At 41.7% G+C, this 26,128-nt stretch overlaps 1 protein-coding gene across 1 annotated transcript in view; it reads right to left on the bottom strand.

Annotated features, from left to right (window-relative positions):
• The window catches only part of carm1 (coactivator-associated arginine methyltransferase 1), an 82,105-nt gene that overhangs the window by 31,827 nt on the left and 24,150 nt on the right, over nt 1–26,128 (bottom strand). The window contains exons 3-10 of the mRNA XM_049560232.1: nt 13,097–13,203; nt 10,587–10,691; nt 9,925–10,035; nt 9,615–9,792; nt 6,434–6,524; nt 4,210–4,291; nt 4,013–4,098; nt 3,775–3,864 (exon numbers count right to left, since the gene is read on the bottom strand). Of these exons, the coding sequence (XP_049416189.1) occupies nt 3,775–3,864; nt 4,013–4,098; nt 4,210–4,291; nt 6,434–6,524; nt 9,615–9,792; nt 9,925–10,035; nt 10,587–10,691; nt 13,097–13,203 (850 nt within the window). The remainder of the gene's footprint in view (nt 1–3,774; nt 3,865–4,012; nt 4,099–4,209; nt 4,292–6,433; nt 6,525–9,614; nt 9,793–9,924; nt 10,036–10,586; nt 10,692–13,096; nt 13,204–26,128) is intronic.

The raw sequence follows: 26,128 nt of genomic DNA on the forward strand, positions 1-26,128 counted from the left end.
CTGTGAGACTCTACTCACCTCTGTCTGCAGGGGCCCAGAGAGAAAGGTGTTTTTAAAAGTCTCTGTGTGTTCAGCTCTCAGTATGTCTGTAGCTTCTAACTGAATCTCTTTGTTTTGGAGTTCAGTTACTCTCGTGTCCTGTTTTTACTTTAGATATCTGCTTTATTTTACCGTTTCATGTTCACTATCAGCCATATTATTATAAACTCAACATTTCCTTTTTTTGCTGCTTCACAATAAAAGCTTTTACATAACAAATAATGGGGGACTTTTATTTTTAAGACTCTATAGGAATTACAATATGTTTATTATTGAATTAGCAAAACTTTATTAACGAATTTTCTTCACTTAAGGCAAGTGTAATAACATGGCAGGGAGGAAGATTAAAATCAACATCAGCCACAGTGAGATGTTGATGAAGAGCTGCAGACAACAGGCTCTTACTGCACCTCTGCAAACAGCCGTGGATCAGCTTGCAACTGAACATGTAGCCCACTTCGTACAAAATACTGGGATATATATTGTGTCGCCATTCAGCCTGAAAATACTGAGATATGAATTTTTTTCCATATCGCCCAGCCCTAACCAAAATGTTAAAAAGTACAGATAAAAGAGTCAGTAAACTAAGAATTTATCAATACTAATGTCTTTAATATTCTCAGTAATCCAGGTCACGGTAATTCTAAATGCTATATTGTAGGCAACTTCAAACCCAGTAACACTCTGAGGCAAAAGCTTGTCCACCCCAAGGACACAACACCCAGGCAGAAGCAGAGCAATATAGTGTACTCAGTTCAATGCAGCCAGGAATGCACAGATTTGTACACTGGGGAAATAGAACAACCACTCTACAAGCGCATGGCACAGCATAAGCGAGCCAGCTCCTCAGGTCAAAACTCAGCTGTCCATTTATACAGTATCTCACATAAGTGAGTACACCCCTCCCATTTTTGGAAATATTTTATTATATCTTTTCATGGGACAACACTATAGAAATGACACTTTGATATAACTTAAAGTAGTCAGTGTACAGCTTGTATAGTAGTATAGATTTACCTTCCTCTGAAAATTACTCAAAACACAGCCATCAACATCTAAACAGCTGGCAACAGCAGAGCTCACAGGTTGCTTCAGGAATCCTCTCCCACTCCTCCATGATGACATCATAGAGCAGATGGATGTGAAGACACCATGTTCACTGTGGGGTGTACTCACTTATGTTGCCAGCTGTTCAGAGATACTGTATCTATAGGAGAGGGGACATTTCTTTTGAGTACAGCAATGTTGGCCAGAAGTCATCTACATCAAACTGGAACGGCCACTGTTAAACAGAAGAAGTGGCCTATGACACCACTTATCACTCACTTTTAACTTTTTAATTTATACTTCTGCATTGAATCGATAGCGTAGCTACGCCGTAGGCTCAATGTCAAGGTAGAGCCTACGCCGTAGCTATGCCGTAGCCTGACGTGTACCTCCCCAGAATTGTAACTACTCATCGCAGTGAGGCAGACCTCGTGTCTGTCTCTGTAAGCTGAAACCATTTCCCTCAGTGGAAACAAAGCTTTAACTTACTTTTATTTCACAGAGAAGAAAAAATAAATTGTGAAGACAATAAAGCCTCCACAAAAAAAGCATTTTAAGTCTTGTGTGTGATTTATCCTTCAGGAATTTATACTTCTATACTACTATACTTATATATGAGAAGAGGAAAAGATCACTAGCTGCTAGGCTAATTTATACAATATAAAATGCCATAGGCTTGTGCAAATACCGTTCGCATGTTGTATTTGTGGGGAAAATGTGTCTGGATTAACACAAGTGTTTGTCTGTGAATGCTGTGAAGTTATAGGGAAGCTGATTTGTGTACTTGTGTTTGAAACTGTCTCTATTAAGCCATGTTTAATGTGTGTTAATGTGAGTTTAATGCGTGTTTAATGTGTGCTTTGAATCAACTAAACTTTACAGCACTTCACAGAAACCTCCGCCGCCGACCAGTGTTTTGGAGGTGTAACTGCAGAGTGACACAGACACACCACCGCACAAGTAAAAATGCTCACAACTGCATAGGTGACGTGAGTAGGCTACGTGCGTAGGGTCTACGCACAACCTCATCATCAACCTCTCATCCTAACAACCCACATGATGGCCGGGTGGGTCAACGACGAATGTGTGACCTTTACGACTCTGAATCTCAGAGTCAGCATCTTGGATGAGAGGTGAAACATCTTCAAGAAACTCGAGCAAGTCCAGTTGCCTTCAATATAGCACTTAGAGTTACGGTCTTTAATAATTTTGCCCCAGGGTTTGTTTAACATCAACGAGATTAACAGGGTTACAGCTTCACGCATCCACAGTAAAAGACAAATTCAAAAAGATTAGGGATGACCTGATCACATTTTTTTGCATCCGATCCGAGTTCTTTATTTTGAAACAAAAAAAGAATGCATCCAAGTTGTCCCATAAGGTTTGTTTTTTAATTAAATAGTATCCAAAAAGCTTATCGGTGGTTCAGCAGCACAAAATGTGAACAAATTCAATATCTTCTTCTTGTCTTTAACAAACAAAACAGGCCTATATCTTTTGTAGCGATTTGACACATGAAACAAATTTTCAATTTTTCTTTTACTCAGTCAAACCCCACAAAGAAACCATAAAACCCATAAAACAGGTCCCTTAACACCAAAATTAAATTGTTTTTAAAAATTTTAAATTATACTCAATTTTCAAAAATACAAATACAACTGTCATCAGTTTCAAGAAAGTATAGATTTTTTTCACCAAATAAAAGAAATGCTCCGTTCCATTCAGTCAGTTCAATCTAGTTCAAACAAAAACTCCACTCCAGGATTTCCAAATAACATATCACAGTTCAAGTCAGTTCAATCCACACAGTTCACTAAACAAAAGAAAACTCCTCCCCAGGTTTTCCTGTAAACAAGGAGGTAAAAAAAATCCACTGTTTGCTCTGACTCAGTTCAGTTTCAAAACAATAAATCAACCCGGCCCGAAGGTTCCAAATAAGGAATAATGAAAAGGAAAGTAACCCCCCCCCGCGTTTGCCAACTCACGGTACCGTGTGTGAATGCCGTAACGCTCTGGCGTTGTTTCGGGCGTGGAGGCTCCGCAGGATCCCTTAGCATCCGTGGCGGAATCTCTGAGGTGAGGCCAGTGGCCGGATGGATGATATTCCACAGGGAAGCGCACCTATTTCGCGGACTTTGAGTGGTTTAAAATGCAGTGGTAGGCCGAATACGCAGAGGACTTCTGCCTCATTTCTCACTCGCCAACAACTCTCGCCATACTGCCAGGATGGCATAATGTACGGGCCGGTCTACGATCGAGCCATCCCACTGGCGATAGCACCGGTGGGTGTGTCTGGAGGTACCTCAGTGTCTGGAGGTGAGCAAGCCATCAGCTGACTGTCTTATAAAAATATATATATTTATAAAACATACAGGATCGCCACACTTTTTACCAATTCCGATTTTGTAAAAATAACGTGATCGGCGCAGATACCAGATCCGAGGATCCCTAAAAAAAGATGATCTCAGATTTATTAAATCAATATCTATTCATTCAAGTGTAGATCAATTAAAATCTGTTGAAATGATATTTTAACCCAGCCCTGGCTAATATGCCTTTCAATATTTGTTTATTCATCACAAGTCACATATTAATCACAATGTTAGCACATGAAATAGATTTTTCTCATATTGTGCAGGCCAAATCCAAATTGGAGGTATTGTGTCTATCAGTGAGTGGATGACTTACACAGATCCCATGAACGCCACGTCAAACCAGAAAGCCAAGCCGTGCACCAGGCCTGAGTGCATCATGTGGAACTTAAAGGGAATCTCTATCCTGGGAGCCAAAAGAAAATGCAGGGAAAGACATATATTCATTACACATACATTTAATCATTTAATATACCTATTTACACCGCGCGCGCGCACACACACACACACACACTCACACACACACAAACACACACACACACACAAACACACACCTGTAGAGATCCTCTTCTTTGGCCTCCAGGAAGTTGACTGTGTATTTGACCGACTTGGCCATCAGAATACGGATGTCAAATGTGTCCTGTGGCACAACAACGCAAATTCAACACTCCCCCAACCAGTGTAAAGACGTATAAGTATATGTGTGTGTGTGTGTGTCTGTGTGCATGCATGCGTGCCTTGGAAAACATACCACAATTGGCTGGCGGAAATACTCGTCCACTGCTGCTCCACGTAGGGCAGAGAGGTCCACACCATGGAAGGAGGGCTGGTACCTGAGGGCCACAATTCACTTAACATCCAAATCAAAAAGTTAAAAAGGACAACTGCAAGTGGACATATTGGACCAATCACGTGCTTCAGAGGACACACTAACCCTTTGCCTGCCATGAATGCAACTTGTTACAGACTCCAATCAACAAAGTTATTTATGCATAAAGTTAATTGACTATTTGGATTCCCCAGTCCCTTTGGGGATTTATAGTGGCCAAAAATATCTTAACAGTATCATTATGATCTTCATCCAGATTTGCTGATTTACTACTTCTGCAAAAGCATGAACATAAAATACACAACAAACACCCATGGCTGGGATAAGGACAGGTGATAGCTTCATACAAGCTGTGACTTCTTTTGAGTATTCACTATTATTAAGTCAGTGTTCGGAAATGCTGATGGACACAGTTGCAGTGGTACACGGCTCAAACAGTGACTACCTGGCATGTACTAAGAATGAACACACAGCAATAACAGCATAGCTACTTGAACCAAATACTGAAGGCCCTAATTAAAACTCTTAGGTTATTTGGCAATCATTATCTCATATGAATGGACTAGAATAACTGGTTCACTGTTGGATGTCTCCACGAACCAGTCAAACTGCAGTTACAGTTAACATGCACGTCTGTCCAGAATCATAAAGCTGCATGCAAAAGTTTGGATCCCTGATCAAAATTCTGTTTACAATGTACAGCTAAGCAAGTACAAGATAACACAATTTCCAAAAGGCAGTACATGAAAGATGGCACATTTTTTCAATATTTTAAGCAAGATTACTTTTTTCATTTCAATCTTTTAACCAGGGATGCAAACAGGTGTATGGTCAAAAAGAGAGCTTGTCAAAGCGAAATTCTGAATATTAAAATACAATTTCAAAAAACACCATGGCGACTGAGACGTAGAGGACGCACTTCTGGACGGACGAGGAAACTACATTTATGCTCCACCATCTTCTTTCATCATTAGCTTCCTCTTCGGGTAAACCGGAACTAGTTCAATACACACTATGTTTACATGGACACAGCGCCGCCTATTGAGGCGGAGTCAGACGTACTTGGTCAGAAATTCGATTTTTTTCTCTTCTGCATGTATACTCAGACAAGACGAGAAGTCCGACTTGATTGATTAGCCGAGCTATGAGCTTAGGTCGACTACTGCATGCAAGTAAATGTACTGAGTGTATTGCTGGTTGCAAAGCAAGTTCGATGCCGATTGACTTAACTCACACAAATCATGCAGATAGAACTGCATAAAAGCACACGGTGAAGCTTGTGATGCCGCTGTACACATTTCCCTTTCTGTGAGGAGAGCTGTGAACAGGAGGTCAGAGCTCATGTAGCGTGGGCACGAATATCAGCCTGTGGGTCCTCCCCCGCTGTGGCATTTGTGTCATCATATTTCAAAAACAAAACCCAACTTCTCATTGTCTACAAAAACACAGATACTGAATTTAAAAAGTCAAGTCCTTTCAAGTTATCTGTCTCAAGTCAAAGTCATGCCTCATGTCATGAATACCAAGTCAAAGTCATGTCGAGTTTTCCATCAGTGGTAGTTGAGCTAGTCTGAAGTCCTCAAATTTGTGACTCGAGTCACCCACCTCTGGGAAACGTAAAGAGGCGCAGCATGGTTTGACTCGGCACAGCCAAAAGTGCTAATGGAAAACCTCTACCAGTAATACTACTTCTATCCGAATAGCGCTTAAGATGACAAATGAAGACTTCAGTATGTGACTTCTTCAGTGGTGCTAACGCCTAAGCTCAACAGTTACACATGCTTAACTGTCATTTACCAATTAAACAATGTTGAATAATATACCTGTGATAAAAACATTTATAATGCACTCTGCTGAGCCACTGACTTCCTCTCTGTTGTCAACAAACACATTTCCTGTGCAAGACAACCGAGGCTTGACTTGGTTTTAAATTTCAGAAAACAAATACAAAACATTAATAGTTGAAAACATGTTCTAGTAATTATGGAGTGGTATGCCTTCAAGTCAGGATAAATCTAATCACCTGGACAAGCCTAAATGTACTAATACAGTTATCCTTTGCTACCTGGTTAATATAAGTCAAATTATGTAAATTATTTTGGGTGTAAACTGTGACCCCTCCCTCCCAGCTTCATTCCCTCCTCACCAGAAATTAGCCTTGGTGAACTGTTCCATGTAGAGCTGCTCATCTGTGAAGGGGGCCAGGTGGACGTCACCAATAGTTGGAAACATTTTACCTAAAACACACAGAGAAGGCCAGTCAAAAACAAGATTAAAGTACTGGCAGCAAATTACAAACCCCAATAAGAGCTGGATTTCTCAAGTGAAACATTAACACATGGATGCATACTTACCATGGCCTCATCATGTTAACCAAGGATTTACACAACTTCTTAAAGGAGCTATATGTAAGAAATCTAAAGCAAATAGTCATAAAATCCTCCTAATATGCCACAGAGACTAAGGAATAATTTTAATAAACTGATCTCACCGACAACAATAGTACAGCCAGAATATTCGCATTTAAAAAAATATTTTACAATCCACAAATCATGTTTATGTTTTGAATTTGTGTTTTGGCCTGTTGCACCACCCTCCGCCGTCTACCAGTCACGCAGTCAGTAGAGTCTCAGCATCACTTAAAGTTACGACTGAGCTACAGCAGCACGGCAAGCAGCATTAGCAGTATCCCGGTACATAACATTAGCAACCGGCTCCTCCGCTGTATCCCGGCAGCAGGGTTAGCAGCAGAGAAGCCGGACTTGCTCGAATGGTCCGCTGGAAAACCGAAGATCACGGACGTGGCGACACGGCCCTGCCACGGCAGCGTGCCGCTGTCCAGCAACCTTGAATCTGTAGGGTGGGGGGGTGGTGGAGGGGGAGGGGGGGGGGGGACACGACTCGCGGCAGTATTTTGAATTTGAGTGCAGTAACTGTTTTGGCCACATTCTTACATACAGCGCCTTTAAACATCAAATTCAAGGACTATTCAACGACTTTTCAGGCCCTGTTCCCTCAAATTCAAAGACCCAACAAGGCAAAGATTGAGATGGAGATTGAGGTTTCAAGGCCGTAACTACCATTGAGGACACCAAGGTCATGACCTTGGTAATTTTTTCTGACCTAACTGAATGAATAAAATGAAAATAAAAATAAACCATTTCATTGGTGGGAGGACTGATAGAAGGTGATTGAGGGACTCTCTTCTCAATAATAACAATTATTTAAAATTTTTTATTTGTTTTTTTTTTTTAAATTCTGGTACTCTTGTTTGATGGACGCACTCACGCAAGCACAGTGTTTAGTGGGGTGACTTGAGAACCTGCCAGGCTGCCACTCAGACTATCTGAAGCAGCCGTGGACAGCAGTCAGCAATCGAGCCAGGTAACTGAACAAACTAAAATCATTTCAGCGTGGGCTGCTTGCTTGCAATTCTTCGATGCCCTTCATCTTGAGATTATTATTAACAAGAGGCAGCGGCTGGCTGTACTTGCATGAAGTAATGTTGCAATGAATGAATGACACATATGAAACATTAGCAAAAGGAGCTAATTTACTGCTAAGTTATGCAGTCAACCTAACTAATGTGGTGAAAACACATGAAAGGGATAGTTCAGTATTTTTGAAGCGTGGCACCCCCATACTGAGGGGGCATTTGTACCTCAAATACTGAGCTATCCATTCAAATCCAGCTGCTTCCCAACGTTAATCTTGAGTGCTTTACATCAGTTATAGCATACTGATTTCTATTACACAGGATGAGATGGACTCTGCACTAAACTAGCTTGGTTAAAATAGCTAACTAATTAGTCTAATGCTAACGTTATATAACTACAGTTGGCTGACTTAGTTGTGTGGTAACCCAGAGGCCGTCATTCACTTGTCAATTGACCATGTGTTTGCTTTCTACACACACACAGGGAGGGAGGGAGGGGGGGCTTTTCATCGACCTGCTCAACAATACAATGATTAATATCCCTCCAACGCATAGTTTAGGCCCTTTTGGTTACTTCTCAATGACATCTGATCGTTATGTCTCCAAAAACCATCAATTGCCTCCTGCAAAATGCCGTGTACTGTGACACCTGCCATAGCGCCGGTCACTCAATGTTGATAGTTTGTCCGAGTGAGTGGAGGGGGCGTGGCTTAGCCATAGGTCAATTGGTGCTGCTCTCAGGTCCCTGTCCTGATACCTGCCTGGTTTCTCCCTGTCCCTCCTCTATCTATTGCAATAATATAGATAATAAATGTGCAAAGCAAAATTTATAAATACAATTAAGAATAGTAGTGATGACATAGCTGAGGAAATTAACCTCAAGTCACTTTTGTGCTATAGATATTTTCTCTCAGCCAGTTAGAATCTCTTCTCACCTGTGAAGACCCTGCATGATCATCCTTGCTGGCCTCTGGTCCACTGTCTCCTGCTCTTTCTGACCCTGCTCTTTCTATTGACCCTGCTCTTTCTATTGTGGCAATAACGATTAAAAAAAATATGTTCAAAGCAATAGTGAGCACAAGTTCTGCGCAGAAATTAAGGAGGAGTGGGTTTATTCCTAGCATGAAACTAGCTAGCAAGTGATTTAACATAGGTAACAATAACATTAGTATTCTTCTTAACTAGCTGAACTTGATATATTGGCATCCATTAATTAGTCACCATTTAGCTAACATTATCTACATGCAACAGCATTACTCACACAGTGAGTACACTTACACAGTGTTACTTATACAGTTTGTTTGGAAGAAACTGTGCAAGGTTTTTTGCTTCTTGCTGGCTGGTTAGCTGAACATAGTTAACACACAGCAGCACTGCCCAGCGGCACACGTCTCCTCTGTGGCTGTGCCATTGATTCAGATCACAAAACGACAGCATGTGTATGTCATCTGGCGCCGCCTACTCATGGTGTGTTTAAAAACGGCTCGAGAAAAACACGTTACCACATGTTAAAAACGAACTGAATGGTTGTAATGGCTGTAAAAAGTGCAGGGGATGGAGGGCACAGATACGGGAAGTGCAGGGGACAAGAGACACTACATTAATTAGATCCTGGCAAGTTAAAAAATTATGGATGGATGGATGGATGGAAATGAGTGTGTTTATAGCTTATGTTCTGTTCTGTTAATCTGTCAACAGGAGATGAACATGGACACCACAGAGGAGGAGAGGACATAGAGATGAGAGATGAGGTACCTGATGTTAGCTAAAGAGACACTACATTAATTGGATCATGGCAAGTTAAAAAATGGATGGATGGATGGATGGATGGATAGAAAATCTGCTGAAATCTTTCATCCTACAACCTTCTCCTGGGCTGAAACCTCCTCACCATTGGGTTTGAGGAACTTCTTGGCATGCAGGTAGCTCTCCAGCATGCGTTCATTGAACAACATGTAGCCCATGGGTTCTGAGATGATGATGTCAACCTGCTCAGGCAGCGTCACCTCCTCCACCTTCCCTGGGATGACGACCACTCGCTCCCCTAGACGGTTACTGTTCACCAGCACCTGGAAGGTAGAGCAAACCTTTATACCGAGCCTGAAAATCCGGCCTTGGATTGGTCAGAATAGAGTGCCAGAATGTGTGTGTGTGTGTGTGTGTGTGTGTGTGTGTGTGTGTGTGTGTGTGTGTGTGTGTACCTCAGCATGCTGTGCCATGGTGCTGGCTTCCACAGCGTAGACCTTCCTAGCTCCAGCTTGGGCTGCAAAGAAAGAGAGGATCCCCGAGCCACAGCCAACATCCAGCACCACCTCCACAAAACAGAAGCAAGTAAACAGTGACTTCATGAATCAAAACACCAAGAAATGGGTCTCTTAATAACTGATTGGTCACTATGCTCCACACTGCCTTAGATGCTGTTGCTACATCTGACAGGTGGCAAACTTAGAAAAATATCTCCAGCTGACTTATTTGAAAATGCCAACCCTGTAAGACTGTCACATATATGGACATTAACCATGCTTAGGCTGAAAAGACACTTTCATGTAAACTCTCCCAGGGCCATGTGCTTTATACAGTTGCTATGATTGGACATCTATTGTTTGAGGGAGGAGTTGAGTAAAGGGTCAACTATTAAGGACTGATTAGTGTTTACTAGCGTTTAGCAGCTTCGGTTAATGTTGGTCATGCTTTGGTCTATCTTAAGATTTAAACTAAGAAGCAGTGACATCATCAGTTCATTTTTTAACATAGGTGAGGGAAAACCGAGCAGTTTACAATCTAGCAACAGATTATTGCTCAAGTGTAAATGTAAATCTAATGAAATGATTACTGTGTGATGTTTCTGGCAGTATAAGATTACCTTATCCTTGAAGTCAGTGTGGTTCTGGAGAATAGCTCGTTGGTAAGTCCCTGTCCGAACGTAGTCCTGCATCATATTCTGTTGCTGGGAGAGGTAGCCATAAAACTACACCGAGAAGAAAATATGAACACATTGGTGAGTTGTTGTTGTTTTTTGAAATCTACTGTATATGAGGTCAGTATTGTATTAAAGAAATACAAAAGCATACTCACATTTCAAAAAGTAAAATATAAGACTGTAACTAGATCGTGATTTTCAAATGTGCTGTTTTATCAATTACAAAATGAATAAATAAAATGAAAAAAAAAAAAAACATTTATTGTAAGCCTCTGAGTAGGCAGGTTAGTGTTTGATTGACAGCTGAGTCAGAGGGGCACAGAGTCACAATGTAAGTAAACTTTTGCTTAGGTCACCAATATCTTCTAGCATTTTCCTTAAATTTATTGTTGAGAAAGGTTTTAAGAAATGTCTATGTCAGATTCATGAAGTGTTCTTAAACCAAATTGTTCACGCCTGTGTTTATTTACAATGATGAATCTCTGTTCTCAAAGTTAAAAGCATGTGTGTTGATCCTAATTAGCATAAACAGTCTGTAAATCCCCACAACAGGGCATTAGACTACAGGGCTATGTGCACACACAGAAACTGAAGAAGAAAATGAAAGAATTAAGAATAAAGTCAGAATTAAGAATTAGACAGAGATGGCCAGAGAAGGTGTAACTTTATACACAATTTTAGTTACTCTGCTTTGTCAGTTTTTGTCCTGAACTGCCTGTGATATGTTCTAGCCTGATCAGTCTCTAATTATTAGATACATGGTTCCTATTAACTGATGTGAAATGAATTGTTAGTGTAGTGTTGATTGTAAAAGACCAAAACATTTTGTAAAATAATCAAAATAATGTATTATTGCCTAGTATAAATTGTAAAACTACCACTGCAATTGAAATCCTTTATCATTAGACAACTGTTCAACTGAAGAAAATGCAATAAACAATTATTTTTCACAAACATGTTAGCACAAAATGTGCATAATTATGTTCTTGAGTGTGTGTAGCTTTTGTTTTTACCTAAGAACAAATCCCAATTAAGAAAACTTTGTCAAAAGCTTTGTGAAAATTGCACAAGCAGGTTTTCAGATGAAATTTCCTCTTTAAGTCAAGCAGTCATTTATTTATTTATTTGTCAGTCAGTGTACAATGTATGTCTGGCGACATGCCAGTCCCCAGATTTAGCTGCAGTGTAAGCTCCCCTCTTTTTTATGCTGCTCTCCAGTACAGGCAGCTGCAGACCCAGACCCAGTGTTAAGTGAGAAAGAGGCAGCAGCCCATAGGAGGAGAGACTTTGCATCATAAGGCTCTGAGATAACATTATGTTTTGCCTTCTGCTTAGAAGTAGTGAATTTACAGCTCACAGGAACGTCATACTATAGTCTCAGGGTACAACTGGTTAAGGGCAACACATATTGACATACCAGACTATCAAAGGGCTGACACATAGAGACAGACAACCATCCACACTCTAGTGTTGCATGGTATACTGGTACCAATGGTAGACCGCTATGTATTTATTATTACTATATTTTCCCTTTCTCTCTCCACTCTCTCACACACACAGACACACAAAACCCTCTAGTGTGTGGGTGTGGCCCTGGGCCCAGCCATTCGCAGGGGTTGCCTGGTGGTGTGGCTGCCACTGCATGGCCAATGGATGCTAGTCTTCCCCCATGCCGATTGGCAATAACAACAATAACAACAAAATAATAGGATCGTAATAGGAATGAATGAATAGGATGGGCAAACCACCTCCTGAGGGTCTGGGGGTAGCCCACCAAGATCCTAGCCTCAACCATTTACAAAGTGAAAAGGGGAAAGAAGAAGAAGGAGGGAAAAAAGTATAATAATGGAAAAATAAATGAATAAATACATAAAAGGCCCACACATTGAGTTGGGAAAGCTCTAGCACCCCTGTGCCACGCCACTGCTATAAAAGTGCGTCGGGCCCCCACTGTGATGGTTGGGTCTGGTGTCTGCCCTACCCCAAAGCAAAGACGGCAGAATGGACGTCCCTCACTCATGACATCGGGACATGCCTGAATCAAGACTGCAGTCTTTTAATGATTAATTATAAAACTCTAAATGGCATGCACAGACAGGGAACATCTTTATGAGACCAACATCAAATTTATGTAGAGCATATCTGTACGAGCTGGACTTTATAACATACTCATACTCTTTTTAAAATAGAAAAATAATGCAAAAGTTTCCAAAACTTAACTTTTTAAACATTTCTATTCTTAATGACAGTTGTGAAACTGTTGATAGTCAGCCATGAACAAAGTCATCATGGGGGGCATTATTAAGGCACTATATGAAAAAAATAAAACAGGAACCTGAAGTCAACTCTTTATACTTCCCTCATTACAACAAGCTTTTTTGAGAGCTGGGTGAAGTGTGAGTGTGAGTGTGTGTGTGTGTGTGTGTGTGTGTGTGTGTGTGTGTTCCTCTCACCTGGAAGTACTGAACAGCAGAGGAGTCCTCTGTCCTTTCACTGAAGACTGAGCGCTCACTGACATGACCACGACTATTCTTCAGCAGATTATAAAACGACTGAAAATCTGAGGTGGAACATAAACACACAAACATGAACTATTATAGGTCAAACTTTCCACTGGACTCTACATTACACAACAATACATACATAAAGGGCTGTCACTAGAAGGGATGTCAATTTCGGTTAATTTTTCTTTCACAGGGCCAGCACCCATTAACCTGTAACTAAGAAAGGAAAAGATGTGAAAGACAAGGCCTTCCTTTTAGTCCAGCACTCCACAGACTCAGCAAGCTTTAGGGCTGTTAGGGCTATCCATTTAGAGTTGATGAAATTTGTGTTGTTAATGTTAACTGCTTTGCTGACAGCCACGTTAGAGTATGGAAACATGTTATCTGCCCACTGTTGGTCTCCGCTGGTTTCTTGCCTGCTCCACACTGCGTGCCACCAGGGGCCTGTTCTTCAAAAGCAGAATTAAGCAATCCAGGATAAGTGGAAAAGCGAGGCTGGACAAATTCCCCTAAATCCATCCTGGCTTAATTGGTTGTTTGAACACCAAGCCAGGCTGAGGTGGCGCGGCTTTGTCAAGCCAGGTGTAACTTATTCAGGTGAGTGCACGTCCACGGCTTTCTTAAATAGACCCCGAGATCGATCACAGATTCAACGATGCAGCAATGGAGAGGACATGTGCCGCATACTTCTCACCTGGTGAGCAGCGTCTTATCATGGACACTTATGAAGAGGTAAAACATATAATCACGAAGAAAGGAAGCACTGCAGCGATAATAAAGCAGAGAGAGAGAGTGCGTGGCAAACAACTGCGGACCGACTGACTGCGTAAGTAATCTAAAAATATACACTTGCTGTGCAAATGAATCTGTCATAATTAGAATTAAAGTTCCTTCCACAAATTAACAGTTGTACACTTCACCTTAAAAGGTGAGCAGTGGAAGTTAAGCAACTGCTGATTTCACACCAGCAGAAGAGCTCGCCCTGGATCAGAACCGAGCAGGCCGATGATGGAGGACGGAGGGGGGGGAAACCGCCCTCTTCATACAAGGTACATTATTCCAGTGTACTGTACATGAAATCAATCATTTTATTCATTCATTAATCAACCATTGGTGTTATGTGGACTGTCTGACTTTGGATAGTCTTGCAGTGTAAGACAAATTGACAAATTAAAAGAAAAACCTTAAGGAAATTGGACTTAGTAATTAAGAAACTAGAGAAAGAAGTAAGTGATTTTAATGCACATTGTAAGCATGACGCAATGTATTAATCAATGTTTTTTCTCTCTTTCTCTCCCCAGCTCCAATCAGACAGTGACTGATCGTATTATTTGTCATACTTTTTTTTTAGCACATTTTTAGTTAAAATAGTTGCCTTAATAAGGTTTTTTGTTAAAATAGCTGCCTTAAAATAGTTGCCTTTCTGTAGTTTCATTAAATAGCTGCTTATATCAGGATTGTACTCATGTTTTGTTTTTATAAAAAGTATAAATCGCTTAAGATAAAAGCAAGTCATCTGAGGAAGCAAATAGCCCTGACAGATGTCAAGCTCCAGTGTGAGAAGAGAAAGCTGCAGGACATGGATCTTGACAGACAAAAGAAAGACCTTAACGAAACTGGACTTGGAAATTAAGAAACTACAGAAAGAAGTAAGTAATTTTAATGCACATTGTAAGCATGACTGTGATGCAATGTATTAATCAATATTATTTCTCTCTCCACAGCTCAAAGCATACAGCGACTGATTACAGTATTTTTCATTTAAATAAAATTAGGTCAAAGAATATTGTGGTTTCAACTTCATGTTTTCATTCATTGATGTAAAGTACACTGGAGTTATTGGTCCAGTTAACTGGGAATATAATTTGGGAAGGTCATACAGTTATGATACCTAATAACCACTAACTGTGTTAATGCCAAATACACCTACTTGTATGTTTATTCCAACAATTAATCCTTTTACTGTTAAGGACATGTGCATGACAAAGTATGTTTGGGCTATGACAAAAATGTTTTAAATGTTAAATGTTTTTTTTATTATTGTAGGGTTAATGTATTTTGTTCAAAAATGAGGCAAATACGTACATAAGAACATGAAATGACGGTAAAACACATTGATTTCCGATCGCAGTGACAGCTGACTGGACAGATAATGCACCAGGCTAAACTAAGCCTGATTGTTAGCCTGGTCAGGACCAGGCTAAGTGCACAGAATAAATCTCCATGGTAACATATGTGCCTCTGCTTTCGAACAACTGAATCAACGCTAAATTAAGCCAGGATAACCAACATATCCCGGCTTAATCCCTTATCTAGGTTTTGAACAACAGGCCCCTGGGTTGATAGGAGCTAGCTAGTGGCACCACTCATCTGGCAAGTACAGCTGGTAACGCCGGAACACGTTGCTGAGGAAACACTGTGCCCAACCTCTGGTCCCCCCCATAGTTGCCTCGGTGAATAAGCAGTTTCATTTTGAACCACAAAACCATTTGAGCATTGTTTGCTATATTAGCAACACTAGTTATGTTGACACTGCCAAGGCCCCACGTCCATTTTTTATCCCAGCTGAAAACACCAGGCGCCTCATGTTCAAAGGGTGCGTACGAACAAAAACGTGGTGTATGTCCTTTTCCACGGCAAAGTTCAGATGTAACAAGAGTGAAATGACCGTGGAAATGTGCGTTGCCTCACGCCAACTTCTTGGCTGGCGTACACACGTGTCTACAGCTGTTGATCCTTTGGCAACACATAGAGGTGATGCTGGGAAACTGTTATAATAAATAAATGGGAAAACAATTAGTCCTCAGAGTGATGTGCACATCAGAGACACATGAACAATTAACACTGATGAACAATTAACACACCCAAGTGTCTGCAATTAGATGAGTGGATATAAAAGTATGTGCAAAGTGGTGCAGAAAATACAGTTAACAACAACAGCTGCTTTCGCAGTATTAAGACATTGTAAATGGTGCAATACGAAGAGAGCATGTGATCCGAGACAGATGGCACTGGCACATGATGACAACTGGCTCATCAGCTACTTTAGGCTCCCGAGGGCAATACTCCTGGAACTGTGCGCAGAGCTGCAGCCGGCCTTGGAGCGCGACACGGCGAGGAGCCATGCGCTGCCTGTATCCATACAGATGATGACCACACTGGGGTTCCTAGCAACAGGGGCATTCCAGAGGGAGCTGGCTGACCGATCGGGAGTGCAATTTGCAGCAAGAGCCGTTTTCCTAATGTAATTGGAGATATCGCCTGCACAATCATTGCTATAAAAGCGCCATCACAGGATGAATTTGTTACATCAACAGGAAGCATTTTTATTAGATCAATGTACAGATCATATGTGATGCAAATTAATGCAATTAATGATGCAATGACGCAAATGCCATTAATCAACATTGTGGCAAGGTGGTTTGGTTCAACGCACTGAGTAACAGCATGGTTGGGAACAGACTACAAGCTGGTACTGTGCGCAATGGGTGGCTTCTTGGTGAGTAAATAATTTATTTGTTTAATTGTCCTAATATGAATCCCCCTAATGCGCATTGAGCATGTGAGCCCCCAAATATTCACATCATCAGTAGAAGTCAATGGTTAAAGTTAGTGACTTGCTGTTTTTTTTGCTGGTTAAACTACAGCTTCAGAGCTTTCTAACAAGGCCGTGATTGTCTCTGTGTGTAAAGTACTCATGTCGATAAACCCGTGTGTTAAGTGTGACATTTCTTAATCAGCCTCACTTTTTCCCCAGCGCACTTCTGCATTCATTTACAACAATAGTGTGTAATCCATGTAAGTGGTGTATAAAATTAACAAATGGAAACTGTAAATCCAGTTCACATAATTGTTTGTCTGCTTTCAATTGACCCCAGGCGACTCTCTGTTCAAACAGGGTGAGCTCCTCTTCTCCTGTCCCCCTGCCTGTTTTGGCCACACCGTGGCGGTGGGCAGCCGTCCTCCACTTCATGTCCACCTTAATGTCGGACCACATCTTTTTAAATTCTGTGTGTGTACACTTTTCTGACCCCACAGCATCACACACACTCTCCCACTCGCTCCTCTTGCATTTAGTATTGATGCCAGAGGACAGCGTGCCTAGAAGTACATTTTTGCACACCTCCACTTCAGTGAGTAGTGTCTCCACTTCGCATTCTGTGAAGTTTTTCTTTTTTCCCGTCTAACTCATTCTTTTATTTTAGTTTTCTGATCGTGCAGAGAGAGGAATCTCAGGTGCAGGGCTCATTTAAATATGATTTGCATATTTAGATGGGGGCGTGGACAGGGAGGGGACAGGTACTCCAACATGTGCACTCAATTCCACGTTGATTGGGATGTACAAAGGAAATGTACTTGGATTCATGCGTATGCACAGATTCATACATCTGGATGTTTTTGTGTGTACAACCTTTTCTGGATTTAAGTGTACGCCATGTTTCAGTAGGAAATCCACACAAATCTTTGTATATTAGGCACCTGGCGCTCCTCAGGAAATGCCCAGCTGAGAGCGTTTCAGAGCACTTTGGAGGCACTGCGTTTGTTTTGTTTTCTTTTGAGCTGAGACGCTTTGATTGCTATGTTATGGAATATCCACTGAAGTAAATGACAGCACAAGGCAGAGTACTTGCTTTGGATGCGAGAAAGGCTGGAGCGGGCAGTAGAGAGGATGGATCGGCCGGTCTGTGTGGGTTCATGAGAGTAAACATAACAATAATAATATTAACCCTTCTAACTCCACGGGTGCGCGGGCGCTCCCACGCGACAGCGTCGGTACTTTGCAGAATATCTCGGGAACCACACAACAAAACTTAATGGGGAAAATTGCTATCACAAGCATACTCTTTGGGCGATCTATGGTGAGCTCGGGGCAATTCTAGCCTTTCGAGAAGGTTTTCAATCCAGCCGTTAAGTGCGGCGTTTTTTCCGGGAACTTCGCATGTGAATTCCACCGTGATAACTCCGTGATAAGTTCATTATTCATTACATTTTGTGATTAAAAACGTGTAAATTATGTTAGCGGACCTCCATATTGAAGCTTGATGTAAACGCTGTTGACTTCCGGTTGGTCTCTCGACCAATGAGATGCTCCGATTTCTTCTTCTTTTGTTTTTATGACAGTGACATCCAATCCCAGCAGCCAAAGATCAGCGTGAGGTGAAATAGTTATCTCCCAGTATCGAAAACAAAGGAATAATAATCTCCCATGGCCAAAACAAAGATAAATAAACATTTACTAACAACTTTTGAACGTGGAAATGTACACAAGCTTTACACACAAGCTTTACGCACTATATGGCATGTGCTTAGTCCGCATTTCCTGTGCACATGTATGTTTTTTACTGCATTTACTGTGGTTTATGGTAGACAGAAGTTATTGTTATTTGTTTTATATAGAGAAAATTTCGCGGGTAATAATCTCGCGGGTCATAATTTCGCGGTGTTTGTGGTGGGAGAGGAGAGAGTCGGAGAGATAGGTTAGTGAGTTTGAGAGTAGTGAGTTTTATTGATAGAGTTAGACAGACAAACAAAAAGTTCTTTTCAGAACTATGGCGACTGCAAAAAGGTGCTTCACTGTTGCTGAAGCAATGGATTTAGTTTTGAATGGTGGTGGTGACGGACTGGAGCTAATGCTAACCAGCAACTCTGAGTCAGGAGCAGAGTCATTCCTGACAGATGAGGAGGTGGTCTACCAGGAGGGACTTGACCCTGCTGAAGAGTAAGTGGCCTTATTTGAAATAACAAAATAAATAAAATAAAATGTACATGTTTTTTTTTTAGTACACCTGTGTTAGGTTGGCTGGTTGGCTGTTTACTGGGTGGGAATGGAGCTCAATAGTCTCATGTTAGCTGTAAAGAATGTGAACGTGTGGGGTTTACTCAGACATTACATAGTGTGAGAAGTGAAATGAAAAATAATCTGATAGGCTTTATAAGATCTAATGTTTTTTTTTTCTTTTTTCTCATATTTTTTGTATTACAGTGTTGATCATCAACAACAGGCAGGCCCTCCTGATACATTGGTTCTCCCTTCCACTTCCTCTGCTGTTGTGGCTGCTCTGCCACTTTCCAGAAGGGGACAAGGAAAAGTGAACTATGCTCTTTCTTCTGAAGAAGAGGAGGAAGAGTCATCAACCTCTGCTGTGCTGCAGCCATCAGTTGGAGGTCCTGGGAGGAAGAGAACCCCCTTAGCAACCAGAAGGGGACGGGCCAGGTCCAGAGATGGATGCAGGTCCAGGTCTCCTCTTAGGCCACAGTCAGCAGCCTCTGCCACATCCTGGAAAACAGAGGAGCATCCAGACACAGCTCCAGAGCCAAAGAGGTTCCTCCCAGCAAGAACCCCTGGACATCAACTAAGCTCCACCAGTATGTACACACCACTGGACCTGTTCAAACTGTTTTTCACTGATGATGTTGTGAAAACACTGTGTCAGAACACAAACAAACAGGCTGCAAAAAATATTGTACAGGGCAAAAAATATTCATGGACGGACATCACCACGCAGGAATTCCATAAGTTTTTGGGACTGAACTTTTATTTTGCCCTGGTGAAGATGAGCAGTCCAGGATTACTGGAAAACTGGTTCCATTTTCAGCCTGACCTTCCCAGCCAGTGTCATGCCACGGAACAGGTACCTGGTAATCTCCTGGAATGTCCACTTGAGTGATCCTGACCAAGATGTGGAGAATGACAAGAAGAAGGGGACACCAGGGCATGACCGCCTGTTTCGCCTGAAGCCCCTTATGGTCTCCATCCAGGATGCCTGTAAGGCCCACTACCACCCCCACCAGAACCTGGCGATTGACGAGCGGATGGTGGCGACCAAGGCTCATACTGGCATGACTCAGTATATGAAGGCAAAACCTACTAAATGGGGTTTCAAGCTTTTTGTGCTGGCAGACAGCAGCAACGGCTACACAGTTGATTTTACTGTGTACACAGGCAAGACCCAGTTTCCATCAGGAGTTGGACTAGCCTACGATGCAGTGATGTCCCTGATCAAGCCAGCATACCTGGGCACTGGCTTCCATGTGTACATGGACAATTTTTATACAAGCCCAACGCTTTTCAGGGCACTGTATAATGTTAACATGGGAGCATGTGGCACCTACAGAGACAACAGGAAAGAGTGCCCCCAGACATCTGAAAATGCCCTGCACAAAAAAGTCCCAAGAGGCTCCATCAGGTGGATACGCCAAGGCCCACTCATCTTCGTCAAGTGGATGGATACACGAGAGGTCTCTGTCTGCTCCATGATCCACCGAGCATTTAATGGAGCCACTGTAAAGAGGAGGATGAAAAGTCAAGATGGCAGCTGGATCACAACATCTGTCCCATGCCCAACACCTGTTGTGGAGTACAACAAGCACATGGGAGGTGTTGATTTATCAGACCAGCTGATACAGTACTACTCTGTGCAACACAGATCCAACAGATGGTACCACACCCTCTTCTACCATTTCATGGACATTGCTGCCACCAACAGCTATCTCCTTCACAAGGATCTGTGCAAGCAGAGGCAACAGGAACCCATGAGCCACAGAGGCTTCCTGCAAGAGTTGACAGCTCAGCTCTGTGGTGTCACGGTGAATGTCCCTCCTCAAAGAGCACAGGGCTCACACATTCCCGTGCCAGTCTCCCATGTAGAGGATAAGGGCAAGAAGGCCACGGCTGGGAGAAAAAAGTGCATCCTCTGCAGAAAGGACAGGCAGGTCCAACAGTCCACCCCCTGGAAGTGTGAGATGTGTGATGTAGCCCTCTGTCTTGTTCCAGACAGAAACTGTTTCAAGGAGTGGCACAAGTGACTGAGGAAGTGAGGGAAAAAACGAGTGGAGAAAAAATGTAAAAATGTAAATATTTTTTGTTGTGTTTGTGTTAGAATGTTGGGATCTTTTTCTCCTGATAGCCAAGGCCTGAGAGAAACATATTTGAAAATGAAAAAGCTTGTACATTGTTGATCTGTGTCTTTTTTGAATTAAATTCTGTGACATTCAATTTCCGTTTTGCTTTTTCTTTTGTTTTTATACTCATATAACTATTGATCCATTCATGTGGCATCATTTTAGCATACATATTATTATTGCCCAGGTTGTCCTGAAAAAAAAGATGTTCATTACTTGACTGTGCATGAAAGGGTTGAGATTATACATGCATTAATAGACAGAGAGGCCAGGCGGACAAAAAATAGCAATAAATGGCTTGGTTTTTTTAAGGGTTAATAATAATAATTTAACTGATTTCTCCTCCATTATTGTTGTTGTTAAGCATCTGTACATGCAAGATGTGTCAGATGGTCTTCATAGTATATGTCCCTCCTCGACTGTAACAGAACAGACCAAAGTGATCGTGATGAGCGCAGCGTTTTTTTTCCCCCAGAGTTGAATATTTTTCAGTGCTTAGCACTTAGAAAAAAGATCCAGCAACTCGGTGTGCTGCCGGCATTTGTAGCGCAGCTTAAATATGCAGTATTCCTATTGCAAAATTGTTCTTAAAATACTCTAGCCTCAGAAAGAATGCTTTGGTGGACACAGGCACTGACGGTGGTAACGGAGCTAAAAATTATGACGTAGTCAACAATGGTAAAGAGGTTTTACGGCTCAAAACCAAGCAGCTTACTCACCAGGGCGAGCTAGGGGGAGACCAGAGGGTGGGCACAATGTTTCCACAGCAACACTGTTGGACCCTGACAGCATTACTAGCGCTAATGGCCAAATGAGCTGCACCACTAGCTAGCTGGCTCCTACCAGACCAGGGGCCTCATTTCTAAAACTGTGCACAGGGAAGGTGACTAAAGGTCAGACTGTTTCAGAGGTCAAGAAGAAGTGGTCCGATATTAAGGCCTTAAGGCTATTTACGGTGATTTATTCAGACAGAAAACCGAGGGAAGTTTTGAGCCGACTGTCAGACAGTTTCAGAGACTGAAATAAACACTCTAAATGGGGGAAACTATTGCCATAGCTGTTTGTCAAACAATGTGATTGTCTTGACTCAAATGATTTCTTAAAATACGTCTTGTTTTCACAAAAGATGTATCACATCCAGACGCTGGCGCACAGCAGCATTCAGCTCAAATGCCTGGGGACAGAGGTCGAGGTCAGTGCCAGCATCTGTGTCAAGTAGCAGTGGCATGTTTTTCAGGTGTGCCACATTGTACAGCACAGCACTGGCACAGCTTTGCTCCTGCTTTGCACTTCTTTGTAACGCCAGGCCCAACGCAGCACAGAGATCCAGCAGCACTGCACGTAGCAGTCAGAACTGGCTCTTAAGCCACTCATCAATGTTGGCCAGTAGGTCTTGCTGGTCCCTGAAGATCAGCTCCCTCCAGAGACTCCCATCTACCACATCCTCTAACAGTGTCAAGTAAGCCATCATGCGTCTTTATGCGCTCTGATGGCTGCTTTTTATACCCACCCATCAACTGATTGATCGCATGGGAAAAGGAATTCCCTGATTGTAATTGAGAGGCAATTTTGGCCAACGAACACATGAGATAAATATTAATAATGATGATTATACACGTTATTTGTTTACATTTACTCTAACAGTGACACAGTGCTTTACAATGGCACACAACACATTACATTCATAGCAATAAAAAGAATTAAAAGCCATAAAACACCACATTATAAAACATAATATATTGGCTTATAGAGGATATCAGTGACACTCTGCACTCGTATCTGCCTGACTAAGGCATCGAAAACAGGTCCATCAGATTATTTAATGATTAGAGAACATACTTGGGAGTTCTTTCAAAAAAATATATGTTTGTATTTAGTTTCCTAACTCTTGTTCTTCATGTGTGCACACCAGTCAAAGACATGTTTGTTTGTTTATTCCTGTTCATCCGTTTTTGCAAGTGCGCTCTTTATATGTAAAACGTGAGAGGTCATATCTGTCTTTATTTAACACAATGATATAAAATTCACAACATTTCTTCCTTTTCACCTTTCTGCTACAAGGGTCGCAGTTTGTCTTGTCTACAGTTTTTGTGGGACGTATGGATTCAAGCTTGCAGCCTCTTGCCCTTGGTGAAGGTCAATAAGGGGAGCGAGAACAACTGTGCTTCATTAGAGAGTCGCCACTGCCATGTCTAAAAAATTGTTTAAAACAATAAATTGTGCCTTACAGAGCTCCAGACTGCGACCAAATGGTGGCATTTTGCAACCATTTTTGGAATCAGTGCGAGTATTTTCTACAACTACTAGTTCGTGTGCGACCAGCAAATATGCAGGCGTTTTCTTTTTTATGTTGTCAAACAAGGGAGTGAGTCCGCCAGTGTAGGCCAGTGTGTGAAAGGAGGAAAGTCAGAAAGTGAATTAACCGTGAGGATAACATCATCTACACTCATCAGTAGGCTCGTTCGAGATTAACTGCGCCTGGCCTAGAAAGTGGACGAGAGCAGGCGGCTGCAGGAAGAGGCAGTGACAGCAAGCTGCGGTCAAGTCGGAGGCTGAATCCAAATGTCCACCCTCTAGATTTGCAGACTGAGCCCTCATGGACTTCAGTTGTATGTAGTGTGACGTCTTTGCTGTCACTACGTAAAGTCTGTGAGGACAGTAAGTGCAAGTGGCTGACAGACAGCCCTCAAGACTTTTCTACTCATTACCGTGGAAACGGTCAACTATCGCTGTTGTCATATTCATATATATGTCATATAAGTTGATAAATAGTGCCTTCTCATCTGTTCCTGCAGATAACAAGATATAAATCATATGTTTAGCCTTTTTTGGTGACTTAACAAAAATGTATTAATACATCTCTATATAACAGGCTACAGCATTTAAAAACAGAAATGTGTATAAATAAGGACAGGACTATAACTCAATAAGGCAGGCATTACTTACATATATTACAATCATTAAAATATTATCAGACTCATGTCAGTTTGTGCTCAGTCTCCAATTGTTTCAGTTATGATGGATTCATTTATTAAAATACTTCACAGGCTTCCTGTAATTTTGGTTCAACCTCCATTTGACATGAACTGTCATGTAAATGTAAATCAGCACCATATCAGTTTGCTGCTGCAGAGCAGCTGAGCAGACCTACAGAGGCTAAATAAATTGTGTTCGACTATGAGGTTAATATTTTTAGAGAAAAAAAATACAAGACAACAGCTTTCATTAAAGATCAGTCAGATATAGTCAGGGCTTCACATCTGTACAGATGTCAAGTGTTTCCCATACATTGACGAGACTACAGTCCCTGACAAAAGTCTTGTCGCTTATCCTAGTTGTAGGACCAACAAATAATAACCTGACTTGTAGTTGATCAATTGGGATCAGAAATAGCTTATATGAAAGGCAAAGGCCTTTAGATTATGCTTATTATACCAAAATAAAGTTGTGTATCATTCACTGAGTTTTATCATTTAATTAGGACAGAAAGGTCAGATTTTGCTTGGACAAAGTCTTGTTGTGTCTTTAAACGATTCAACCAATCACAGATTAGAGCTCCACCTGTGACAAATACTGTAATTAACACATTCCCAGGTGTGTATAAGAAGAACCCCAGCACACCAGACCTTCATGTGAAGTGCAACCTGACCGCTGACAACATGCAAAAGATTACACCACAGACCAAAGTGCTGATCATCAAGAGCCTGAAGACCAAGTCTGCTGCTGAGGTGGCAGACATCTTCAGTGTATCCAAACGTCAAGTGGAGAGGATAAAAAAAAGATTTGAAGAAACTGGTGACGTTCATGACAAGCCCAGGTCAGGCAGACCCCGTAAGACAACTGTTAGAGAGGACCGTTTGTTGCTTCGGCAGTCCAGGGCCAGCCGTTTTTCAACTGCAGCAGAATTACATCAGAACTGGTCACCAGAAACCCCTGTATCTACCAGAACAGTTTGTCGAATTCTCTCACACAATGGTCTCCATGGCCGAATTACTGCTCACAAACCAGCATTAAACAGAAGACAACAAAAGAATCGTGGTGCAATTGCCAAGGCCCACAGCTTGCAGAAAAGATGGACAGTGGAAAAGTGGCAGAAGGTTGATTTTTCTGATGAATCATCCATTGAACTGCATCCCAATTACCGCAAATACTGCAGAAGACCTGTTGGAACCCACATGGACTCAAGATTTACCCAGAAAACAGTCAAGTTTGGTGGAGGAAAAATCATGGTTTGGGGTTACATCCAGTATGGGGGTGTGCGAGAGATCTGCAGAGTGGATGGCAATATCAACAGCCTGAAGTATCAAGAGGTTCTCGCTGCCCATTGCATTCCAAACCACAAGAGAGGGCAAATTCTTGAGCAGGATGGTGCTCCTTTTCACACTTCAGCCTCCACATCAAAGTTCCTGAAAGTGAAGAAGGTCAAGGAGCTCCAGGATTGGCCAGCCCAATCACCAGACATGAACATTATTGAGCAAGTCTGGGGTAACATGAAGGAGGAGGCTTGGAAGATGAAACCAAAGAATCTTGATGAACTCTGGGAGTCCTGCAAGACTGCTTTCTTTGCCATTCCAGATGACTTCATCAATAAGTTATTTGAGTCATTGCCAAGACGTATGGATGCAGTCCTCCAAGCTCATGGGAGTCATACACGATATTAATTATTTTTCCCAAGGCACCATGACTTTATGTTCTGATGTTATTGAAGCATGCTTGTGTATTCAAAATAAAGTATCATTTCTACAGTACATTATTTTTGTATGTGACAAGACTTTTGTCCAAGCAAGATCTGACCTTTCTGTCCTAATTAAATGATAAAACTCAGTGAATGATGCACAGCATTATTTTGGCATAATAAACATAATCTAAAGGCCTTTGCCTTTCATATAAGCCATTTCTGATTCCAATTGATCAACTACAAGTCAAGTTATTATTTGTTGTTCCTACAACTTGGATAAGCGACAAGACTTTTGTCAGGGACTGTATGGTGGCCATAGTCTCCAAAAATCGTCCAGATATAAAATGCCTCCAGTAAATGAACATCACTCTGTGGCGCACCGGCTGGAGCGCCTACTGGGA

Source organism: Epinephelus fuscoguttatus, linkage group LG19, assembly GCF_011397635.1.
Source record: "Epinephelus fuscoguttatus linkage group LG19, E.fuscoguttatus.final_Chr_v1".
Lineage (NCBI taxonomy): Eukaryota > Metazoa > Chordata > Actinopteri > Perciformes > Serranidae > Epinephelus > Epinephelus fuscoguttatus.